Source organism: Acanthochromis polyacanthus, chromosome 4, assembly GCF_021347895.1.
Source record: "Acanthochromis polyacanthus isolate Apoly-LR-REF ecotype Palm Island chromosome 4, KAUST_Apoly_ChrSc, whole genome shotgun sequence".
NCBI lineage: Eukaryota > Metazoa > Chordata > Actinopteri > Pomacentridae > Acanthochromis > Acanthochromis polyacanthus.
Genome location: NC_067116.1, coordinates 45,424,345 through 45,442,695, shown reverse-complemented (window position 1 = coordinate 45,442,695; position 18,351 = coordinate 45,424,345). Strand labels below are relative to the sequence as shown.

The window sequence follows — 18,351 nt, the reverse complement described above, 5'->3', positions numbered from 1 at the left end:
TTTTCATCTGTGTGTAATAATGAACCCAGAAATGTGAGTCGCGCTGTGTGCGTTGAAGCCGTGTATAGAGAACGGATGGATGAATATTTGTTGTTTGTCGGACAAATGTGTTTTTCTCACCCGCTGTGGTAATCACATCTGAAAGTGGTTTATACCGGCGGATTCATGAGAATCTAAGCTTTCCATCGGCGTATAGTGTTTGTATAATCGTGTTTGCAGCCGTCGGACATTCTTTAAATTCCTATGCAAATTAGTAGGTGTACCGCCGGCGGTACACTGAAGCTTAAAGGGTTAATAGTAATTTTCTGCAATCATAATGTTAGGTGGTATTTTTGCAAAGAGGACTTGTCTTTCTAGGCAGCCAGCAGGTTTTGGTTTCAAATAGTTAAACACTCACATATTTGATGTCAAGCAGTTAAAAAGCAGTTTGATCATCACTGCAAAGCTGAAAATCCTATTATTCTGTTTGTACAGTATCAGGCCCAGCTGAATACAGATAAATATATTTACAGAACCATCAAAAGTTTGGGGTAGAAATGTCCTCATTTTTCAAAGAAAAGCAGTATATTTTCAACGAAGACAACATTCAGATTGAGAGGGTTGACATGCAGATATACAGAATAAACCACGTATTTCATTTACATTTAATTCTTTCCCCACATTTAGGAACATTTTCAGACATCAGATGAGACACTCTTACCTGCAGACTGTAGAGCCTTTGGGAGAGCATCAGCACTCTGTCAAAGAACTAGAACATGAAAGAAAAGACAAGTTATCACAATCAAACACCCACCGGCATCACAACAAAACAACAACATTCCCCTGGATGAGCAGACTTCTCCTGTGTGCAGCACAAGGTGACAGATAAGAGAGGCTTACCTCGGCCTCGGGGAAGGAGTTGGACCAGATACGATTCCATCTGGCAGGAGAGCAGCAGCTCTCATCAACCTGAGCATCGACATCAGACACAGAGTCAGACACAGCGCGTGTAGTACGGTATGTTCAACACAGGAAAACACTCGGGCTGGACCCAAATATCCGAATATTCGTTCGCTACGGCGGTATCCAGATATTAATTTTGGTATCCGAATATTTCATAAAAGTCAAACCCTTGGATCAAGAATCAAAGGTTTCCAAAACACGCCTACTGTGTGTCTATGTAGAAATTCCACAAAACACATAAATCTGAGAGCAGAGGAAAGATGAACACTAATAATAAAGCATCTTAATAAGAAATTTACTGGAGACCTTGGATGTATATTATAAATACATTCAGCTTCCAGTAACTATGTAGCATTGATGTATATAAACAGAAATAAACACCATAAACAGGTTACACTGCTAAACAAACCTGTTATGTGTGTTTGGACAGATAGATTCAATAGTATCTGTGTATTTGTTGAATTTCTTCACCACAATATCAGCTTATCTACCTATAAAACAAGTTTTTTTTTGTTCTTCAGACTGTGCTTTTCATCCTAGCGCTTTTAAAGGTTTCATATTGTAGGTTTTCAGCTATTTTAGTTGAGAAATTCTTGAGAAATGTGTGTGTTTTCTCATGAATAAATGTGTTTTTGCAAGTCTGACGGACTGTTATTGAAACTCGAGGGTATGCTCATTCCTTTGTTGTAGTATTTAGTCTGATTATTGTCAAGGATCGAGATTTAGTGGAACTACATTAATGTTCAGAGAATGATCTTTATTTATACACAAATGAGGAAACCTGTGAGGAGAGCAGCGTACAGTAAACATCAGGACAACTTTGTCTGGATACGACTGTTTACAGGAAATAACACGGAGACTGTGTGTGTGTGTGTGTGTGTGTGTGCATGTCTCCCACCGTCTGCTCCAGGGCGTGGTCACCACAGAGGTCTTTGAGCTGAGGGTCTGAGCTGGCTCTTTGGCTTCTGTCTCTGTTTCTGGACTCGCCAGAAAAGTTCTTCTTCACGCTGCCATCTGGCATCGACGCACAAAGACACACAAAGACACACCGACAATTAAAATAAACTCACTGGAATACACAGAACCTGCACACAAATAAACACACACACATCTATATACAGACATGTAAAATGTATTAACCCTCATGTTGTCCTCAGTTACAGGCACTAAAAAAAATGTTTCCTTGTGAGAAAAAAATCCAAAAAATTTCTGAAAATTTCCCAACCTTCAGGAAAAAATTCCAATAATTTCTTAAAAATTACTTGCAAGTTTCCGCTGAAAGTAATATTTTTTTAAAAATCCCCAAATTTGGCAAAAAGATTCTTGTAAATATTTTCAAAAAATTAGTAAAAATCTTTTAAAAAATCCTAAAACTAACTAAAGTGATTACATATATTTCAGTAAAACTTCTATTTTCTTAAAGAAACATTTTTAACATTTTGTTTTTCCACCAAAAATTGTTCAAAAATTTCCCAGAAATGTTGAAAATGTGGACATCAGAAGTTTCACTGTGAATTTTTAGTTTTTTTTTCCACATTTTCAAACTTTAAACGGGTTAGTTTTGACCTGCAGGACGACACAAGGGTTAACAGCTGCTAAATGTACGTTTTGGGAATGAATCCATCAAAGTCTTTGGAAAAAAAAGTTCAATTTATTCATTATTTGTGGTTTATAAAAGGCATAAAAGCCACTGGAAAGCAGTACAGGTGAAGATCCGTTAGATGGTGGACTTCCTCAGTGTGCTGGACTCACTCTTACTGAGGATGGAGGGGCTGCTGTCGTAGCCCCCGAAGGTGTCTGCTCTCCTGGGCAGAACCCCGGAGCCTCCGCCTTCCTCCATCCTGGAGGGCGGCGCCTCCTCCCTCACTCCGGACTGCAGCAGGTTCTGGAGGTTCTCCACTGAGGTCAAACAGACAGAAAGTAATGAAGAAGGGAACAGGACTGCCTGCTGATGTGTAACAAAGCTGCCGGGAACACTACTTGGTCATAAAGCTGACAAATCTGTGAACATACTGCGTAGTGCCTAAAACTGACTGTCTATCGTGCAGCATCATCCTACCCTCGGTGATGGCTCCTTTGAGCAGCGTCTCCCCCTGGTGGAGGTCCGAGGCATCTCCTCGAAGCAGCAGCCTGGACTTTGAAGCCGCGTCCTCCAGGCCTGCGATGGACTCGGCCATGTCGGCAAACAGCTGCAGCTTCTCGGTTAGAGCCTGAACGATCACCACGTCCTTCTGGCAAAGTCGCTCTGCAAAAGAAAACATTAAACAGCACCAAAGGAATCAAAATCATCCCGTGTCAAAGGCTCTTATTTTGAAAGGACACCAAAATACATGCTAAATTATTCTGAGGTATTCTGCACAACCTCGGCTGCACGTTTAAAGAGTTCTGATACACAAAAAGGTGACTTAAACCGACTTCTAACAGTTTTAAGGTTAATATGAAGCATGAGCTCCTCCTTGTGGCCGTGAGGATTTCCTGAGGATTTCTTTGCATCCGTCACTTGATGTGTAGTTTACCTTGAAATTCTTTCAACCTGGAAGCTCGTGCCTCTTCTTCCTCGCTGAACAGCCTCTCCTCAGTGTGAGGACAACTAACAAAGGTAGAAGGTAGAAGTCAGGAGAGGTGATGAGGTGGAATCTGAACTGTGCAACGAAAAACTATGTATTAACCCTCCTGTTGGCCTCATTTACAGGCACCAAAAATATTGTTTCCTTGTCTGAAAAAAAAATTAAAATTCAGCAAATAAAATTGCAAAATTTCTGAAAATTTGCAAAACCTTCAAGAAGAAAATTCCAATAGTTCCATAAAAGCTTCCCTTGAAAATTGTATTTTAAAAAATCCCCCAAATATGAAAAGAAAATTCTAAATATTTTCAAAAGAAATGACAAAAAATCTTCCCAAAAAATCCCCAAAATATCTGAAATGATTCTCAGTAAAACCTCTAATATTTTCTTTAAGAATATTCACATAAAAATCAACCAAAATCCAGCGAAATAATCTGGATTTTGGTTGATTTTTTTCTAAATGATCTTAACCCTCTGATACACAACATGGGTCAAAAGTGACCTAAATTCAATGGAAAATGGGTATGTCTCGACCCATGTTGTGCATCAAAGGGTTAAACTTTTTTTTAGCATCTTTTTCCACCAAAACATTTTCTAAAATTTCCCAAAAATGTAGAAAATGTGGACATCAGAAGTTTCACTGTGAAAATATATTTTTTCCCCACATTTTCAAACTTAGAACGGGTCAGTTGTACCGGCAGGACGACACGAGGGTTAGGATTGTATTTATGGAAACAGTAAACTGGAATCACCAAATCCTCCTAAAGCGCCTCTGTGCGTGAGTGACTTGATGCATTTCATAAAGTTAGAAAAGATAAAACACTTAGAGAGTCGATCTGGGATCCGATCTTCACACATGTAAGCAAACTCAGAACCTTACCTGACACTATTTGAGCTTTTCAACCTTTATTTACTCTTGACAATCATGACTGCGTGCATCTAAAGTTTTCCACTTGCTCTACTTACTTTATAGCTGCTCTTTTTCATTTACTTATTGATGTTATATCCTTTCCTTCTATGTTTAAATACGGCTTTTTGTATTTTTTCTAGTGACAGAGCTAACATAATTCTGGTGTCATTGTACCTTATGTTTGGAGAGGGATGGAGGGCTGTGTTGACCGTTTCATTTTTGTTTATAGATATAAGAAGCTTGATGCATGTAAAGTACTGCTGCATGTCACTGTTTCCAAATGAAAAATGAATGACAAAAACAGATTGCATTTCTGTCAATGCAATGTTTAAATCTGGTCAAACGTTTCCACTAACTTAGACCCGTTTCATGATTTTGGAAGAGCCTGAGGAATGAAGGAATACCTCTCGACAGCTTGCCGGATGTGTGTCATCCACGTGTTCCTCTCCTCCTTGGAGGTGGTGTGGATCTCGTACATCTCCGGCTCGTTGGAGGAAGCACAGATGAGAAACATGGCTCTTTCCTCGTGGGCCACCTCCCTGACGATGAGCTTCTGCAGAGAGATCACCGACGGCTTGTTGTCCTGGACGAATCAGAAGAAACAGAAAGGAAGGAGGAGGAAAAAGACGGGACAGCGCATTAATGTCTGTTATTGAGAGAATGAAGGAGCACTGGCAGAATTCTGCTGCTGTTCACATGTTACAGCACATCATTCCTCTTGAAGTAAGAGAAATCACTCACCACTGCAGCGAACACGTATCTCTGATCCTTCTCCTGTAGCAGCAGCAGCACATCTGACAGAAGCACCGCAAGAATATCTGGGAGGAGAAAAACCAAACCTTTAGAACAACACACATTCTTACAATGTCCACTTTTGAGGTTATTCTGTATTTTCTTCATAACAACTAGATCATGGTGTCAAAATTTAGGGAAATTCCTGTAATTTCACATGATGTCATATTTTTTGATACCACCTATCCCACATGCTGATATTGACCTTTGAATCCGAAGGTTGGACAGATATTTTTGATTTTTAGCTGTTCATATTTCATGCATTACATACCATAGCACTTTCATTTTATACAGATCCAATCCTTAGATAGCCACATTATACCACATAAAATCTCTAATGGATATGATGATTAGTTTTTGTGTAATGGGTGGACAAATGTAGCAGTTTAGACGTTCCTGATGGATAAAATCACAACTTTGTCATTCTCTGTAACATGCAATTATAAATATAAAGTAAATATTTTCACATTTTTGAGGACTATAGGTCACTGTGAAATGATTCTGAAAATTTCAGATCTCTATCTTTTGTTGTTCAGAAGTTATAGAATTCTGAAAATGGTCGAAAATTTAAAGTCTTAATTTTGGCTGCAATAATAGGGAACCCCCTACCTACTTCAAATGACCATAACTTTGAAACTAATAGGGCTGCACCTAACGACGCGTCGACGAGTCGTCTGAGCACGATACATCATCAAAAGCAGAAGTGAGCGCACAATGCAACAGAAATTCCCATCCGGTGCAGCTGCAGGTGCAGCCCTAGAAACTAATGACAATAAAGCATTCAAATTTGGTATTTTCCCATCATATGTAATGTACTAAATGTATGTAAAAACTTAGCAAAATCTGAGAGGGTCAGGTGGGGACCACTGGTTGAAATGATACGGAATGACCCAATAGGAACTGAAAATACCTCCGAGTATTTACTCCCTCCGGCCCTGACGTACCTTTGAGCCGGCCTGAAGCTGCCTTCCAGCTCACGGTCCCCTCGTGCAGCAGCCGTCTCCGGCCCTGAGCGAGGTCCTCCCTGCGAAACACTCGTCCGTCTTTGATTTTTCCCAGCGCCTTCGGCTCCATCTTGTTGTGGATGTCGCGCAGCCTGGAGTTCTTCTCGTGGAGGTTGACCAGCGTGTCCACCTGCACGATGGCGCCTTTGATCAGATCCAGAGCTCGAGTCAGATCCTCGTGCTCCTCCGAACCCGCTGCAGGCAGGAACAAAACTAAATTCAGTCCAGAGACGACACCACCTCATGTCACATTGGATTATAATGTGATTTATTTAGGAGGGACCTTCAGTGTTGTGCAGAATACGCTCCACTAGCACTGGGTATTTGGTAATCCGCTGTGTCACCAACAGTATGCACTCAGGCACTCCCAGCCTCCGTACGATGGACAGGTTGTTGATTTTCTGAGAAGGAAAACAGCACCATTTATCTATTTATTTATCGGGCTGATGCTGACATGTATGCTTTACAACACACGCCCTGCAGATTAAAAACCAGGAGAATGCTGGCATATATTACCCGTATGATGTTATGGAACCTTTTGTTGTTCTGCATCTGATCTTTGTAGTAGCTGACAGCTTCAGGGTGGTGGCTGCAGAAATCTCCATAACTGTCCTTCATCCTCTCTCCTACTTCACCTGAGAACTGGAGAACAGAGAAGCCGTCACGTGTCAGCGGGTTCATACTGCATCGCATCACGCTGCTTACAGCAAAGTCACGCATCACACTGAGCAGTTTACTCAGTCAGAGGAGGCTCCTTGTATGCATCTGAATGTATTCTTTAGTTCAGAACTGAAGAAACATTTTCCTCATGACTAAGACTCTACAGGTGGTTAACCTTCATGTCGTCCTGCAGGTCAAACCGACCCGGTTAAAAGTTTGAAAATGTGGAAAAAAAACATATTTTCACAGTGAAACTTCTGATGTCCACATTTTTTTGGGTGAAAAAAAAAGAAATGTTGAAAATGTTTCTTTAGAACATCCACATAAAAATAAAATCAACCAAAATCCAGCAAAATTTGCTGGATTTTGGTTGATTTTTTTACTGAATGTTCTTAAAGAAAATATTAGAAGCTTTACTGATATATATGGAATCACTTTAGATATTTTTAGGACTTTTTTGGAAGATTTTTACTCATTTTTAGAAAATATTACAAGAATTTTCTTGCCATATTTGGGGGATTTTTTTTTAAATAAAACTTTTCAGGAATTATTGGAATTTTCTTCTTGAAGGTTTTGCAAATTTTCAAATTTGGGGAATTTTTTTGCTGAATTTTTAGTTTTTTTCAGACAAGGAAACAATATTTTTGGTGCCTGTAAATGAGGACAACAGGAGGGTTAATTATCTCCTCCTACCTGTGAGATCAGGATATCTGCCACTCTGTTCATGGTGTAGTTTCTGTCGCTGGGAGAGACGAGGTTTTCTCGCCGCCGCTCTTTGAGACGAGACAGGAAATGTGTGTGGAGGTCGAGGAGGTTTTCCAGACGGGGGAACAGACAGTCGAGCCTGCCGGAGTCCATCTGGAGGTTTTCCTTCAACTCTCGGACGTAGACGCGCAGCATTATCTTCAGCGTCCGCACGTGGTGCATCTCCGTCTGCATCAGCTCTGCACGACGACACATGAATATTCTGTGAAGCTCATACGTGTGAAAAACACGGTAGGGCTTCATCGCCCATCCTATTTATTTTCTTGTCCATACGCTTTGCTAAAATCTTTACCCTCTTCGAGCCCAAGCAGTTACTTTGTGTTTTTTGTTCCCTCACAGTGGGCTCATTAACCACGCCTGACGAACGTCAGCGGGGTTACTGCATTCGGTGCGGTATCTGGCTGGGTAAGTATGTATGTATGTATGTGGCTATGTCCGGTCCGATATCTCTGCAACCGCTGAAGTCAGGATAATCAAACTTGGCACTGAAGATCAGTCTAAGGTCCCCTGCTCAGTTGTGGAGTTACAGGTCAGCAGATCAAGTAGGAAGGGAGATACGTACGATGATCAAAACTGATACATATTGCATCATTTGTATAGGAAGGACAGGGTTTTTGCCAGTAGAGGGCGTGGTTCTGCCCTCTACTGAGGGCTCATCTAGTTTTTCACTGCAACATAAAGTCCTGCAGCTCCATGAAAACACCACAAGCATGACTAGAAGGACAGACAACTTCAGAATGCTTCCTGTTCAGAATAATCCAGTTAAACTGCCAGAAATCATAAAAAAGCATTTTGGTCTTCTCTGGTTATTAATAGTGGAAAAAAATCTCCAGACTCCACATAATTTACATATTTTAGTGTTTACATTTTAAATTTGATTCCATATTTATCCCACATCTGCTCTGCTTAAACATAGTCTGCAGTTTAGCTGAAAAGTGACAGAATTCTTGTGCAATTTTTAGTTTTTCACAGAATCTGATTACTGTAAATGATGAATTTTTGGTACATTTTCAAAGCAGACATCCAAAATAAGGTGATTTGGATAAGAGAAAATCCTGATTTTAAGCTTAGATTTTGGTATTTTCACACAGAAAGATGACAGTCATACAATTCTTTCTGTTTTTACAGTTTATTTTTATGAAAAATGGAGTAATTTCAACGGCCTTTTAAACCCATATGAACTGTTTTGAGGTTTAGAGGGATCAAAGAGTCCTAAAACCAACAGGAAACCTGACTAACTTTATATATAAAGTTCCAGCTACAGGACTGTGGGACGACTACTGCATGCAGCTGTCCTCATTAGTTTACAATACGAGGCAGAATTTTTAAAATATGCACCATTTTTTAATGAAAAATGGAATAATCAGAGCAAATACAATTGCCTGATAATAAATAACTTTGTCTGACCACTGAGTCAAACATTTTCTAAAAAAAAACAACAATATTTATTAAATTTTGCCAGAGTATGTAAACTTCTGAGCACAACTACACCCCCTGTCAAAAGTTTTAGGACACTTTCTCATTCAAATAAATTAGAACCTGTCCTAAAACTTCTGACAGGGGGGGTATCTGTGGAAAAAAATGTGAAAAATGATGGTTTCTTCAGGCTACAACCTTCAAGTTTAATCATAAAAACACAGTAAGAAGTAATAAAAAACCAAAACGATGAAAAACATGCGCAGTAAAAATGAGCTTATCTCCATTTTGAAACTTGTAAGATAAATAATAGTGTCCACGGTGAGCCCAGCAGTGTTCCAGCTGCAGCCTAACAGCGTACAGACACACACTTAAATTACTGCTAACGACCTTTCTTTGCACTTCACTGTTAAATTAACGAGCTTCCAGTCCAGGTTTAAACACAATCTAAGACTTCCCACTCACCGTAAATCACATCCTGTCTCTTCACCGTGTCTTTAGAGTGCTTCTTCAGATACTGCTGGTCAACTGCCAGACTCCACGAGTCCACCTCCAAGTCCTGGGCGTCAGAGTCCAGGTCGGCTCGTACCGCTGCATAGTGAGCTTCTGAAAAGGAGCAGAGCGTTTCAGTGTCTCATCACTCATAGATAATTACAGGCTGGAGGGATGAAGCTGCAGCTGAAGGTCACTCAGAATAATCCGTCACAACGACAACAAAAACCTGAAACGACCTGAACAGAAGCACTCATAATGATTTAGAGCCGTTTTCTAGAGATGACACACTCAGGAAAGGTTTCTAATTACTTATTGTCAAGCATCCAACGTCAGGAATAGCTCGCTGCTGACTTCATGTCTCGCTTTATTGTGCTTCGGCAGCGATGAAAACGATATATGGAGACAGACGACGAGGAACAGCGAACTGGGAAATGTCACCTAAACAAACATTTGTTCAATCTAAATTTTTAATATCTGAGATGGAAGGTTTCACCTTCCAAACTTCTAATTTAACAACCAAACCACATTTATGACTCTACTGGCATCTTAAAGATCGATATTGACTCTCCAAACCCAAAAAAGATGCTGTATTTTTTTTAAAATAACACTGTAAAAACACAGGAAATGTCAGATTCTTTTACCTTTCTGGCTATTCCTGCACACATCTTGTTTGTATTTTGCTTTTATTTCAGCAGGAAATGAATAAAGTCTACATTAAAAATTGCAATATTTCATCAAAATTGGTCTTTTCAACACATGACATTTAAAAATTCACCTAAAATAAACTGTGCATTAACCAGCTTCTGTAAAAAACTAAAAATTAGTCACTCTCGGACCAACAAATGAAGCCGTCCGTGACTCGGCTGAAACCAACAGTCATGTGACCAAAAAAATCAGAGATTTCTCGCTGAACTGGAAGCTGTGTTTACACAAAGCAGCAAAAAGACAAAAGTATGGAAACTAATTAAATATATAAGCAGGAAATAACATGTAGGAGTCACAGTTTAAGTGTCTAGTGTTGGTACGACCTGGGAGAAAATGTTGGACATTCTGATTCCTGTTTTTTTATTTATTTTTGTGAAACAAATGATCAAAGAAAGCCAACTTTTCTTTTATAACTGTGTCATGCTGTATAAAAAGAACATTTTAAGTTCTCTGCAGGACCTTATCTTGCAGCAAAAAATGAGTATAAATGTGACAGGAGATAAGAAATGTCCAGAAACTGCTCAAAGTTCAGTGGGTTAGCGATAAAAGGACTAAAAAATGACGTGATCTCTGCACCTGATGAGCTCTCTCTCCTGTTGAGGGTGTGTCTGAAAAACCCTAAACCCTGCAACAGCTGAAGAAAAAGGCTGAAAGCTCGCATCCAGTTAGCCCGTTTCCTCCCACACACTCCAACTTAATGAGCCAAGGTGAGGTCATCACAAACTCTCCTCCTTATCAAAACTCCCTGAAGGCAGGATCAGGCCAACAGACAGACCTTAGGAGACTCTACAAGTCTGGGAAAGAGAAACGACGACAGAGAAGCTGTGTCCAGGCAGCGTTAACTTCACTCACCTTCTACGATGATGGCCTCGGTGGTGGAAGGGGCGAGGGAAACGGCGTCTTCGTTGCAGCGTTTGGAGCGGAGAGCATCTGTCTCGTCCATCTCCCCGGGGAGGGATCTGAGGGAAGACAACCACAGGTCCAGGGTGGCATACATGCTGAAAGTGATAATCCCACTACCTGACGGCCCAAATAAACCTAGAAACCAGCATGACCGTTTACAGTAAAAAGACACACTTTTCCGTCCCTCTCCACTTACTGTTTCCTTTCTTCTGCTCTGGTTTCCACCTTCCCTCCGTCTTTGTCTCCGTCTCCCTAAACTATTTCTTTCTTTGCCAGCAGCAGCAGAGCAGTCTAGACGCTTTCAAAGGCGGCATTATTGGAAAAGACAGCCTGCCTTTGCATGTCAACTATAAATACACATCTTACAGTGGCGCACAGAAGATCCTATTTGAGCTGAAAAGACAAGACTCTAAAAATATTCTGCATTTCCATACGACACCTACAGCGTTATAGATTTGAGAGGAAGAAGGTTTTTGAACTTGGATTCTGTCAGACAGAAAGAGAAGGTCCAGCCAGCGAGGCAGAGCCACTCACCCTGAGCTGCTGTTGTGATGGAGGCTGTGGAGGCTGGAGGTCGGCGCTGTGGTGGAGCTGCTGGTCTGGGCGGCAGAAGGCTGAGCGCTGGGTCCCCACGGACTAACGGTCATGCCTGGGGCGCTGAGGAAACCTCGGTGGCCATCCAGGGCCTGAGAAGCGGCTGGGCCGGCCTGATCCCGCTCCCGGTCTTTCAGCGCTGGGAAAGAAAAAGAAGAGACGGGTGAACGGAGGAGGTGGGATGGGACGGAGGACAAACGAGCAGAGGAGAAGGATGACCAGCGCGGCGGCGACGAGGACGAGCCGGTCGAACCCCGTCCCACTGGACCCCAGTATTTCTTCAGCCAAGATCGGGGCAGCGATTGGAAGAATGGGCAGGAGATCATGTCGCGGTGCATCAAGACTCTCACACCGACCCGTCCAGATAAAACCCTCGATGAGGAGGAAGAAGACACACAGGATGGCTTGATGGCTCTGCAGCAGGTTTTGGAGGCCCCTGATGTTTGGCTAGCACCTTCTGCAGCCGCTAGCTCCATTTCAAACCTCTCAGGACGACTAACAATCCAAAGTATGAGTAGATATGTGACGGCACAAACCCCGCTTTTATATGAGCCCCACTCTTCCTTTCCTCCAGTAACTTCTGGAGAGATGCCCACCCTTCTCGCACATTCTAATTCTTTGCCTTTCCTCCATTGTTTTCTGTGCTGCCGGTCTTCTCGACCCCCCACACGAGCCACTGATTGGCCGGAGCGAGACGTGAGGAGAGCCAGGTGTGGCTGACGGGACTCCAGCTGTTCGGAGGAGAAAAACAACGGCTCCAGGAGATTAAGTTCAGCTGCTGCAGCTCGCATCTCCTCTGGGTTCAATCACATGCAACAGGAGCTGCTGAATGTCACAATTAGCACTCCTCCTCCTACTGGCCAAGATAACGAATAAAACCAGCCTGTGTGTGCGCCCGGAGGCGAATTAATGCTGACCAGAATGACCGACAATGAACTGACCCCACAAGCTAGAGTCATTATCTATTCTGATTAAATTTTTCACACTTTAACTTTCCAGAAACTACTTTTTCCAGCTATGTGAAAGTGGTTTATATGTTTATAGGTTGTGAAGCTGTGGAGGCGGTGGTTAAAAACATGTTGTTTTTAAAAAATTGCCAAAATTACATCATTTATCAGAGCAAGAAAATGTAAAAACAAGAAGAATTGTTGGACAACGGTCCTTGAACTAATCACTTTGAGTTTAGTCTGGGAAAAACAACCAAATTAGGCCTTAAAAAAATCTGAACATTTCTTCAAAATCACTTTAATTTACATGTTTTAGCGAGGTTTGATCTGCACAAACAATCTCAGGTTTTAGGAAAACCCTAAAAACCCAGAAAAAAAGGAAAGGAAAAAAGTTTGTGGTCATCCAGACAATTCCATGTTTTCCAGTAAAACTATAAGTAACTATAAGTACAGTAAAAATATAGCAAAAAAGTAGCAAAAATAAAGAAAAAATACGGGAAAAAATACAGTAAAAATCTAGAAAAAAATATAGTAAAAATACATTAAAAATTACAGTAAAAATATAGCAAAAATGTAGCAAAAATAAAGTAAAAATACGGGAAAAAATAAAGTAAAAATCTAGAAAAAAATACAGTAAAACATAGTAAAAATACACTAAAAATTACAGTAAAAATATAGCAAAAAAGTAGTAAAAATAAAGTAAAAATATGGAAAAAATACAGTAAAAATCTAGAAAAAATATAGTAAAAATACACTAAAAATTACAGTAAAAATATAGCAAAAATAAAGTAAAAATATGGAAAAAATACAGTAAAAATCTAGAAAAAATATAGTAAAAATATAGCAAAAATGTTTGGCTAGTTTCCCGGTGATTGTAGGGCGTGCGCTTATTGTGCATTCACGTTGACCTACGTCCATCGTAGACTGAGATTCAGCTGCGTTTTCATCATTCAGTCTTCACAGAGCAAACTCTACGTCATGGCCAAAGATGATTAGATTCATGTCGTACAGCGGAACAAGCTGAGAACTTATAAGATCGTTAAAATCACACAGTGTGCAGAGAGTGAGGGACTTTTAATGTAACCTTTAATTAACAGGAAACCACAGTGTGAGGCAGAGCGTCACAAGCAATCTTTGAAAACAGCAGTTTGTCTTCAGGTCTTGATATAAATTCTGTGTATTTATTGTTTGTGCAGCATTTCTAATCTGAGTTTGGAGGAAAGCAGAAGTAAATCACTGCTCCTAACGACGGCCCATCATCACCTTTGCTTACTGACTGTCGGACGCCAATTTTCCCCTTTTTAAGCTCAGTGTGTCGGCAGAAAACACCGCAGAGACCCACCATCCACACATGCAGCAGCAGCACAGAGAACCAGGATGAGTTCATGTTCAGATGTGTTTAATCCTCTGTAAAGCACTGGAGCAGCAAGCAGAGCTTTAATAAGACATAAGGGGACCAGAGCCACCTTCTAATCCATGAATGCATCGCCCTACGGTTACACTGAGGCGGTGGGATTTAGGAACCTTACCGAGGTTAGGAGATCCTGAAGGGCCGGGCCTCTGCAGAGAATCTCTCTGTGGAGGAAACAAAGAAAGACAGCGTTTTTTTTTTCCAAGGTTGAAGCTTTTATCAACCGAGTGACGCGTAAAGAAATTCTTAAAAACTGCACGTTGTTGTTGTACTTTCTTTACAGGATGAGACTGTTCACATGTTCAAGGACGTTGCTTAACGAGCGTCTCAGGCAGACTGATTGGAGCTGTAGAGAACACGAAGCTCACTGCTTAATGTGAGCTTATGTTCTGATGCTACAGAGCTGCTTAAAAACATTTAAAACCAGAGCATGAAGCGCTGCAGCTCCTTTTCATCTGTAATAATTATCATGCCTAATATTTTATATAACAGTGAATTATTTCACTTTTATGTTTAACATTGCAAATACAACATGCAAAGTTTCCATTTATTCTCATTTTTGAAGTGCAATATTTCATTTTTATTCATTTTTTACAATACTGTAAATGTAATATATTTTGGTAGAATCTCATTTTTAGGTGAAATATTTCATATTCATGTGAATTACTGTTAATGTAATGAGCTTTAATTCATTTTCATCACATTTTTTAGAAGCAATATTTCAGTTTTATGCCCAACATTGTAAATTAAATGTGTAATATTTCATCTTAATGTAATTTTTGAGGTGAAATATTTCATATTTATCTATTACTGCAGTATAATTAACAACATTACCATTTACTGTTCTATTTTAGCTTATTTTATGTATTTCAGTCATGTATCATCCTTGTCAAAAAAAAAATCTTTTCTAAAAATAAAATATTTTAAATAACTAAGGATAAAAGAAGAAGAAAAGTGAAATATTCTCCTACAAATATTCCAGATCTGACCTTCAGTGTAGCACCAATGACTTAATCAGGAAATAGTCTGAAAAATTAAAATTATTTTTCTTTCGTCAATTCAATCCTTTTTATACCTTTATTGTCTTTGAAACCTGTGCAATTAAATTACATGCAATTTTAAAAGAAAGCAGTGCGAGCTCAAATAGAATTTTAAAAAAGGTAATAAAATCACATAATGTCTAATATATACTAAAAAAACACATTTCAGACACAGGCAGAAGTGTTTGCATGTCCAGGATAGCTCAGAGTTCACACACACTTTACTGCACTTTTTCAGTCCGTTTGTCTTCATTTTGAGCAGCACAGTTTTTGTTGGAACGCATTTCGTTGTTTTTTTTTTTTTTTACTGCCTTTCTTATCTAATGTCCAAGAAATTCTTCTGTGATTAATCAACTTTTATCTTATCTTTTCTGCACAAAACAAATTGCAAAATCTTTACCTTCTCTTCCATGTTTTTTCTTTTAATACCAAATCAAACGGTATTTGATCATGCATGATAAATACATTTACTGCTGCAATCAGACAGAGTTAAACCTGTGCAAATATAATGAACATTTAATAACGCTTTAGCTTCTTTTCACCACTTTTAGATTCAGTAATGTCTGAACATGCACACGTGCACAAAACAGAAAATAATGAACCTAACGGAGCTCTCCTCTGCAGCAGCGTGGTGCTTTTCCTGGGCTCCAGTGTTTACCTTGTTCTTGCTGCTGGTGCACTCCCCCAGCAGAGACTTGCAGCTCTTATGAACGTTCACGGCACAATCTGAAAAACAGCAGGACAGGAACTCTAAGTACACAGAGGCAGCAGTGATGGATTTGGGGCTTGAATATGGATGAGAACAGTGATTAAAAAACACAAGTTTAAAATATGAAAACAGCTCCTGAAGGCAAAGCAAAAAGCCTGCGATTTAAAGAAGACAAAGAACCAAGAGCCTGCAGGGACGTTTTATTAGCAAAGCGTTTCCAGGTGATTGTTCTCACTGCAGACAAAGAATCACTTAAAGCTGCTGAAGTGGAACTTGTTTGTTTTCTACGGGAAGCAGGTCAGAGTCAGGTTCAGATGAATGGCTGATGGTATCTCTGCTGATTAGCTCAGATATAAACCAGGGTTGTTATGGAAAGAGCAAATGCTGCTAAGAGCAGATCAGGGCTGAATACTGTATAAGGAGAGCAGCAGAAGCTCCTCTCACCAAACAAATCAACTAATCAATATGCAAAAGGCAGTTTCAAAGCAGCCAGGTAGAGAGACACAAACACTTCTAAACTTCAGGGTAAAGCCTTATCTTATCAGCAGGTCATTCAGGACGGAACAACACAAAGGTCACAACACAAGGAAAGGAAAAGAGCGACAAGTGTGTTAGGTTCTGCTTTCTGTCCCCAATTTTGTCACTTTTGTTCCTCATTTGTGTCGTTTTGTGACTTTTTTATGTCATTTTGTGATGTTTTGTGTCTTATTTGTGTTCTTTGAACTCTTGTTTTTCTTAATTTTGTTCCTCTTTTGTGTCGTTTTGTTTCATTCGAGTCAAATTTGTCATTTTTTCATCTCACATTTGTCATCTTAGGTCTCGTTTTTGTCATTTTGTTCCTAGTTTGTGTTAATTTCTTGGCTCAGTTTTGTCATTTCGTGTCTTTCATTCGTTTTAATTTCATCATTAAGTGTCGGTTTTTGTCATTTGTCTTGACTTTGTCATGTTGTGGTGCTCCTTTGTCATTTTTATTATGAGCCATTGTGTTTACTCCAGCAATCACACTGAAAAACAGACTCAAATCAGACTAAAACTATTATTTACGACATAAAAGAAGATTTTAAACTTTACATGCACTAAGGGAAATGCTGTACGACGACTGCAGTGATTGTTTAAGTCACGTTGTGCTGCGTGTTGACAAAAGGCGACACTCCCGTCCCGTGTAAACATGAGTCACACCAGCAGCTTCCACTAACCGCTGTAGGGCCGACTGTAAAGGTTTCTGTTGGCCTTCTGTGTGCTGACATAAAGGAGACAATGATGGACGTCAGGAACATGAAAGAGCACCAAGCAGTGAGACAGTGGCCATAAAGAATGAGCTCCTCCTCATGCTAGACTGTGTTGTTGTAGTCCTTTTTACATCATTTTAGTTCCAGGATCACATTCTGCCCATCATCAACTTACATAAAACTACCGCACAGCAACCCAAAAAATATTTCCTTTGTTTTAGTGCAAAAAAGTTCACATTTAAGGAATTATTATTTTACAAAACATCATGATGAACAACCGGAAATTTCTAAAGAAAAATAAATTCAGTTTCATCAACATTCAACCTCAGTTCATCATTTCCACATTACAGCTTCCAGATCAGAGTGCAGTGTGGGACCTTCACGCTCGTCCGTAGCGACCTGAACTCGGCCGGACGACTCATCATTACGATATCTACATTCTTGCTCGTCCGCCCGGACGACCGCCGCTCAGAAAGACATATTAAATGATTTCTTACCAATTTAAAACAACGAATAACTTCTCGGTTCTCAACCTGCAGGAGGCCGCCATCTTGTGTCATTGCGCATCGCTTTCGCGCAGGTTTCAGTTTCCGGTTGGGGTTCGTGTGGATGTTGAGCGATGTCGATTCCGACTCTAACCATTTATTTATATTGATTGCTTCGGTTCCCAACTTTCCTTAGGGGTCTCGCTTCGATCATTGAATGACAGTACAGAGGGGGCTATAATGGATAGGGTTAGGCAGGACGCTGCAGCAGAAGTGCAGCAGCAGGAGCAGGTAGCTGGTGCTGGTCAGGAGGTTGAGGAGGAAGTTCAGTGGCAAGGAGAGGATGTGAAAGAGGGTGATGATGATGAAGGGTTTGAAGAGGACTTTGATCCAGAAATGAGTGAAGATGATGTTCTTGCCAGACTAAAGAGACTTGCTCAATTTGGTGATGATGATGACAGTGAAATGATATAGTTTGTGATCAAATGATTGTGATGTTTTTTTGTCAAAGTCATATTTGTCCTTGTTGGTCAGAGAGACTATTTCATGATAATATGAAGATATTAGTATTGGATATGAAGATATATAGACTTGGTATGATGATGATATTATAATATCTCATATTTGCTTATCAGAGATAAGTTTATTTCAGTGTTAGATAGATGATACTAGTAATAATGTACATAGCTGTTATGTTAAAATTATCTCAGGATGATGATCTCAGGATGATAATCTCAGGATGATGATCTCAGTGCTACTGGAGGACTTGATGTTACATTT

The 18,351-nt window shown here is 40.0% G+C and overlaps 1 protein-coding gene across 1 annotated transcript in view; it reads right to left on the bottom strand.

Annotated features, from left to right (window-relative positions):
* Positions 1-18,351, bottom strand: part of arhgef18b (rho/rac guanine nucleotide exchange factor (GEF) 18b) — a 71,651-nt gene that overhangs the window by 24,022 nt on the left and 29,278 nt on the right. Inside the window, exons 10-26 of the mRNA XM_051946917.1 lie at positions 15,807-15,874; positions 14,227-14,272; positions 11,691-11,889; positions 11,106-11,212; positions 9,519-9,659; positions 7,566-7,816; positions 6,729-6,854; positions 6,496-6,613; positions 6,153-6,407; positions 5,158-5,234; positions 4,821-4,999; positions 3,459-3,532; positions 3,002-3,187; positions 2,695-2,841; positions 1,841-1,956; positions 880-948; positions 701-748 (exon numbers count right to left, since the gene is read on the bottom strand). Coding sequence (XP_051802877.1) covers positions 701-748; positions 880-948; positions 1,841-1,956; positions 2,695-2,841; positions 3,002-3,187; positions 3,459-3,532; positions 4,821-4,999; positions 5,158-5,234; positions 6,153-6,407; positions 6,496-6,613; positions 6,729-6,854; positions 7,566-7,816; positions 9,519-9,659; positions 11,106-11,212; positions 11,691-11,889; positions 14,227-14,272; positions 15,807-15,874 — 2,207 coding nt within the window. The remainder of the gene's footprint in view (positions 1-700; positions 749-879; positions 949-1,840; positions 1,957-2,694; positions 2,842-3,001; positions 3,188-3,458; positions 3,533-4,820; positions 5,000-5,157; positions 5,235-6,152; positions 6,408-6,495; positions 6,614-6,728; positions 6,855-7,565; positions 7,817-9,518; positions 9,660-11,105; positions 11,213-11,690; positions 11,890-14,226; positions 14,273-15,806; positions 15,875-18,351) is intronic.